The 6870-nt window shown below is 33.8% G+C and overlaps 1 protein-coding gene across 1 annotated transcript; it reads right to left on the bottom strand.

Moving 5' to 3' along the window:
• Positions 1-214: 214 nt before the first annotated feature.
• LOC134247036 (E3 ubiquitin-protein ligase Trim36-like) lies at positions 215-1964 on the bottom strand. Its single transcript, XM_062729381.1, has one exon. The coding sequence runs from the start codon at positions 1962-1964 to the stop codon at positions 324-326; it is 1641 nt and encodes a 546-aa protein (XP_062585365.1). The 3' UTR covers positions 215-323.
• Positions 1965-6870: the final 4906 nt, after the last annotated feature.

Genomic DNA, 6870 nt, shown 5'->3' with positions numbered 1-6870 from the left:
AAGTATAATTCTAACAATGAAATTGCAGAATTTAGACATGATCGTAGCACTTTTTAGAAACTACAATGCGTGTTGAATATATTTATATACGAAACTTGGAAATTTAACTTGGTTATGCCCTTGCACTTTTGATCTTTTAGAATTATATATACATTTGATAGTACTAATAGAGTTTCTTCTTAAAATTAGCAGAAATTCAAAACATTGTAAAATATGCATATACTTCTTGTAATTTGATTTGATTAGTCCTAAGTCAGATGACTTTTAACCCTCAGTGCCTAACTAAATCTTATTCACGGTCATTTCTAGACATAATGCAGTGTTTACATGTATCTGATTTTCTTCACTTTACTACTTTTCCACTCAGTCACAAAGAGGTTGTCTCTTGTGTCTACACATAAACCCCATGGACGCTGTAGATCACAATTATCAATATAACTGAGGAACTGTCCGTCCTGATCTAGGATGTGGATACAGTTGTTGTCAAAGTCTGCTGTCAGGATTTGACTCTGGCTGTCTGTTGTGATGCCGACTGGATTAAATGTATATTTCTTCTTGTTAGTAGAGGGATGACCATCGTATGTAAATCGGAATTTTCCTGCCTGATTAACTACCACTACTGCACTGGCTGCGTAGTCAGCCACACATACATCGAGGTTTCTGTTCTCACTGATGTATGTAATAGAACCAAATGAATACATAGGTTTGCCTTCACTATCAAAATGAATGGTTTGTATCTCTGTGGAGCCAGAGTAACGGACAACTTTTGATTGTGTACCATCATCACTTGTCATGGTAACCAGGAGGTCACCAGAAGAGATACTACAGACATTGAGAGGTATCCACCCCTGTAGTTTGATCACTTCCTGTATCTGTTTATTCTTCACTATGTTTACAGTTCTTGTATTAGGGTCAGTATAAACTAGATCTCCACTCCTTGTCACTGCTATGTCACGTGGCTCATTCCCAGACTTGGTTTTGATTGACTTCAGTCTTTTACCTTTGAGGTTGTAGAGTTTCATGATTTTGTCATGTCCATGTGTCCAGATTTCTTCATCACTAAGGCAGATAACACTGTGTAGAAATTCATACCCAGTACTTATGATGGTGATGAGCTCTGGTTCATCAAGCAGTGATTTGACTGTGTAACTGAATTCTTCTTTTGTAATTGATAATGCTGAAAGAGAGCCAAACATTTGATTGAGCTGAACTGTATTGATCTGATGAGGAGAGAAACTTGGTAATGAAATGTTGAGGTCTGGAGGTAAACGTCTGAACTCTGCATTTCTGGATTTGTATGCAGAGGTAAGGGACACTTCATTGGATTCCAGAATGTTCTTCAGATCGACAATGCTCTGTTTAACATCAGAAGCAATCTGTTTCATTTCGTTTTCCTGTTTATATAGAACAGCCAGGTGTTTAGTTTTCATAACATCAATTTCAGAAATTTTATTGTTGACAATGATGTTAATTTCTCTGTGCCAGTCTTCTCCTTGTTTGGTGACAGCTGCTGTCAGTTTCCTGTAGTGCGTGTCCAAGTTTTCTTTTTTGGTTTTGATGTCTGAAGCAATTTCTTCATATTTTCGGAAAAGTTTAGTATCAAGTTCTTTTAATTCTTTTTCCATGTCTTTTATTTTGGAGCTGATTTTTTGTAAAACATCTGATAAATGATGTCCTTTATGTTTTCCAGAGGAGATGCAGGTAGAACAGACAGGAATGTCACATTGATCACAGTAAAGTTCACTTTGGTTCTGGGAATGGTTTGGACATTTTGGATAGTTATAAGTAGCAGATTTTCTGTGCTTGTATGGCACAACATTATGTCTTTTTGACGAATCAGAAAGATGCTCCCATACACAGGCCTTACACAGGTTAATCTGACATAGTGTACAATGACTCTGTAGTGCAGCTGTTTGACACAGATCACAATGGAGGAGAACTTGAGCTCTGTCCAGGGGATCCATTAATGATGCTTGGTTATCTGACCATGCAGGAGGCACTGTTTACAATAAATATATGGATGACTAACAGAGACAGTAAAAAACAGTGGCACTGTAAAACAATTACTATAATGATTAACTGATTCAAACAATTCCTTCAACAAATAATTTTTACAATAGAATGATGGGAATATATATACTGTGACTTAAAAATTTTGAATGGTTCTAAGATAATTATATTTAATGAAAAAAATGTAATTTTCAGACACATCAATGACCTAATTCAATATCCTAAATTCCTTTTCCTATATTAAAGTTTCATACAAGCTATCCATGATATTGTAAGTTCATGAACAAAACATTAATTCACTCATTCACATAGCTGAAAATAAAAGTATTGATACTTTATTTCTTAAATAACAAGGCGAAAACAGCTTTATTTATTATGTCTTACCGATGAATCTAACATGGCTCCTTGAAAACAATATCACTTCCTAGTTTACTTACATGTATCTGTCTTGATTTTTCTTCTTAGTCACGTGATTTAAATACCCATACCTGTTTTTTTTTTACATGTATAAATATCTCTGTTAAAATATGGCATAGATCAGATTTCAGTTCTAAAGTTGTGTGTGTAGCATTTAACCAATTGAATTTCTTTTTCATAATCCATAATTATTTTTCTTTGTTATTATAATAAATATATTGAAATTTATCATAATAATAAAAAGACATTCCTTCAGATAGCAAAGGATCATGATAAGAGTTTTAAATAATTGTCAATGAATAGTTTCAGATAGGGAAGGAATAAACTATATAAACAACGTGTTTTACAGTTAGTGATTTTCAATTGTTGAATTTATCTTCCATTATTATCAAATATTTACATTCGCCGTGTTTTTCTATTAAGCCAACTGTGAAACTGATTTGAAAATCAATTTTGTGTATACTCACGCGTAGAAATATACACGGAGAAACGTGCGTTAACGTGACGTCACAATGAGGCTGTAGCGACGTTAGAAAAAATGCATCGATATAGGGCAGAGAGAAATTCAAATATTGAGGATATTTTAGTTGCTTCCGAACATGTAAAATGTAAATATAAGGAATGTTTTTCAGTTTAGTGTGAATTATTATTGTGTGAATCACACAGACTTGCACGTAGGCATATTTTTCTTGAAGCGCTAGCGCGCTTCATGAAATATGCCTACGTGACAAGTCTTTGTGATTCACACACCAATAACTCACACAAAACTTAAAAACATTCCTTAATTATTATCAAATGGCCCATGTAATGTCACGATTAGTGAATTTCAGGGCCCCTGGATCCGGAGTTCTGGCACTAAGGCGGGCTGTAATAATTATATAACAAGAATTTTCAACCAGGGGAAAAATGAGAGAATTCAAAGCACTGAATTTATTAATAATATTATATAAATAAAATGTTTACTGCCTTTTATTTGTACAAGACATGGCTGTATTTTATTGTTTCTATTTTATCGCAGAATTTTAAAATGGAGGAGGGAAAAAAATGAACACAACACGTCACTGAGTCGTAAAAAGTACAGGAAGGAAATCAAACAGGTTAACTTAGTAAATATCTCTTCTTTCTCTTTCTCTTGGACTCTCTCATCTCTCTCTCTCTCTGAGTAATTAATAAATTAATGAGTAAAAAATTAATGAATAAATGTCCAGCATGAAGAATGAGCATGTCAAACAAGTAAGTGCTTCCCTCTCTTTCTTATTTTCCCTCTCCCCCTCTCTCTTTCTGAGAGTTTTACAATAGTATAGTTGACAGTGCATTCTTATTAGGTGTAGAAATTTATTTTAAAAAAGGTCCTTTATAATAAACAAGCATGCCATTCGACATTTACATTGTTTTAAGTGTTTGTAACAAAAAAGAATTTAAACTCTTCAGCACAATGGTGACGTCCAGCTCACCCGATACAGTAAATTACCAGTGGAGGAGATAACCAACAAACTTACTGTAGACAAAAAGGACGATATTAATGTCAAACTGAACAATGACCTTCAGTCTAATATCAAGGTCAGCCAGATGGCAGAGATCGTGATGTCAAAGTTTAAACAAAGCTTGGAGCCACCAGTTAAGAAGAAGGTGGTAAAAAATGTTTGTTCAGAATTAATTTTAGAAATTTTTTGTTTGAAATGTAGATTTGTGCATGATTTTATACGGTTAAAAGGGTGGTTTTTTTTAGATACATTTAAGTAAAAAAAATCCTTGTCCTCCATCATATTTTCTCACCCTCGCCTAAATATTGCTTATATTTCAAGATAGTAACCGTGTATTCTAATACATGCTTTAATTTACTCACTATATCCCCTAGAAAACGATAGGAGTTCTTTTGGCTGCCCAGCCAGAGAGCAAGATCTGCTATTTCTGCAAGAAACATGTGTACATCATGGAAAGAATGTGTGCTGAGTGTGATTTTTGTGAATTTGACTGAGGATTAATAACTACAGCTGTGGCAGGCTGACAGTGGGTGAAGATAAGTCCTTACAGGACCATCCTGACTCAAGGTCCATAATGTTCCTCTTAGAGTATCATTGTAAGTCCTTACAAGACCAATCTGACTCAAGGTCCACAACAACTCTCTTAGAGGATAGGATTAAAACGGTTCAGTGCGGTATAGATTCACTGCGGTATTTTTTCTCGGTTTGATACACGGTACAAAATCTCTATTTTCGGTTCGGTTTGTTTTTTGGTCAGGATTGTCATTCAGTCAGGTTTGGCATTAGGTATAAACATGTTCCATGTATAATTAGTTCAGAAACGTAAATTTTTATGGACTTATTGTTTGTAAAATAATATTTAACAGTCAAATCAATAAAATTTATTTCTTCTATCCATTTTGCACATAAATCATTTGACTAGATTTCGTAAATGTAAGCATAAAACAACAATTGAATTTGTTTCCTTCTTAGGACTTCTATCAAAATGTATCGAATCCAAAATAACCGAACAGAGACAAAATTTTACGATATGTATCCAACCATGAAGAAGGCACATCGTTTCACCCCTTTTAGAGGATCATTGTAAGTTCTGACAGGAGCAATCTGACTCAAGATCCACAACATCTCTCTTAGAGGATCATTGTTTGTTTAAGCGGAAATGTTATGACATAAGGTTCACAACTCCAAGTAAACTTTGAGATATTTCTGATTAGTTAAGGTTAAAATAATCAAATTATTGAGATTAGGATTAAACCATCAAAATGAATGAAGACTAGGCTAGCTTTCAAAGCACTTGTTTGTGCTCCTCTTTGAACTATTGATTCATTGTTTTCTCTTTTACAAAACTATCATTAATTCAAAATTTAATTAAAAGCAGTTCTGATGAAGCCTTGTGAATTTTGTAGATCTGCGTTAGTAGTTTTTTGTGTATTTATTATACATGCTACATTTGTATCTCTCACAGAGAAGTTTTACTGTTTCCGCTATTCCAAGCCTGAGATGAGATTAGGTCGAGCCAAGAGAAAACGAGCGTTTGAAGAGGACAGATCAAAAGTAACTTAACTTATACATGGACTGTATACATTTCTACATTTTTTTTTTATAATTTTATTTTTCTAAATCTGCAGTTTAACTAGGAACCAACATTTTTTTAATATCAGTCTAATTTTTTGAAGAAAAAGATCTGATATTTTTATTTCAAGGAGAATATACCAAAAATTGTGGGAGATGTTGTAAGACACCCAAAAAGGAAACAATGGGTGACTTTCGTAAAAACAAATACCAGGTATGGTGCTTGGTAAAGTTATCTTCCTTTTAATTTAAACAATATTTTATTCACAGATGTTATTGTGAATAGGATTGGGCAGCAGGCGCAGCCTATTTTAGTCCTCTCCCTTATCTTCCTTTGTGTTTAGTAGATTAATCTAGCTTTGTGTTTGGAAGAATTACCTTCCTTGTAATATTTTAAATAATTATATTGAGAGTAGTTGTACAAGAAATGGAAGTTCTGTTTTCCTTACTTAAACAGTCATAATTTTGAAATTATTTGGAGATTTTCAATAAATACCTGAGACAATTGTAAATTGTATCCTCTTATTAAACACTTAAAAGGAGCATGTTATAAATCAAGTATACTGATGATTACTGAGTATATAATACCATTCATTACAAATCAAGTACACCCATATTGAAAAAATAACCATTTACAAAGTTTAGAAGAAGTTATTTTTTATTGATTTAAGGGATATTGAAATAAAGACTCCATGCATGTTGTATCTTTCTTAATCAAATTACTTTGATTTGATTTGATTATAGCTATTGACTTTTTTTTATACTTCTAATATGTAAAAGACCTAAGAAAACCTGATGATGAACCTTCAAACACATGTAATGAAAATTTTTACAAACTTAGAGAGACATATGACATGTTTGTATACTTCTGGATGTATTGATTACTCTTAATTAATAATATGTCGTTTTTCTCCTATTTACAGAGAGCAAGAAGAAGACCGAGACTTAAAGGCCATCATGAACGCCAAGGGGTACAGCCTCGCCCCCACCGACTACGCCCAGAAAATCAAATTCTCCTCCAAAGTCTTCCCCCTCTCCTGCTAGACTCATCCTCATGTCACAATCTCAATGTCACAGTCACCTCAATGTCACAGTCACTTCAATGTCACAGTCACCTCAATGTCACCCTCATGTTGTGTCAACTGATAGACAGAATACATGTATATATCCTTGCCTACATGTTGCTTTCTTAAAGCTGCCTAGTTTTACCTTGATCTTGGGCACCAATCAAACTATGGTGTCACATGACTGATTTAGACATGACATCTAATTAACACATGAAATTTTTATACAGCCCTGTCCTCTGAGGGGACAGTAATAGCCACTGATCACAAAGTGATGGTTTTTCTATGATCCACTTTAAAATCGCTGTCGGTTTCATTAAAGA

Source organism: Saccostrea cucullata, unplaced genomic scaffold (genome assembly GCF_032062105.1).
Source record: "Saccostrea cucullata isolate Sc308-1 unplaced genomic scaffold, CSIRO_AGI_Scuc_v1 ctg4691, whole genome shotgun sequence".
NCBI classification, from domain to species: Eukaryota; Metazoa; Mollusca; class Bivalvia; order Ostreida; family Ostreidae; genus Saccostrea; species Saccostrea cuccullata.
Note: the sequence above shows the minus strand (reverse complement) of the source record. Positions and strands in the feature narration are given on the sequence as shown.

Bases quoted from the DNA above. Each gene is read 5' to 3' on its own strand.
- LOC134247036 (XM_062729381.1), bottom strand. From the start codon at position 1,964: ATGGATCCCCTGGACAGAGCTCAAGTTCTCCTCCATTGTGATCTGTGT.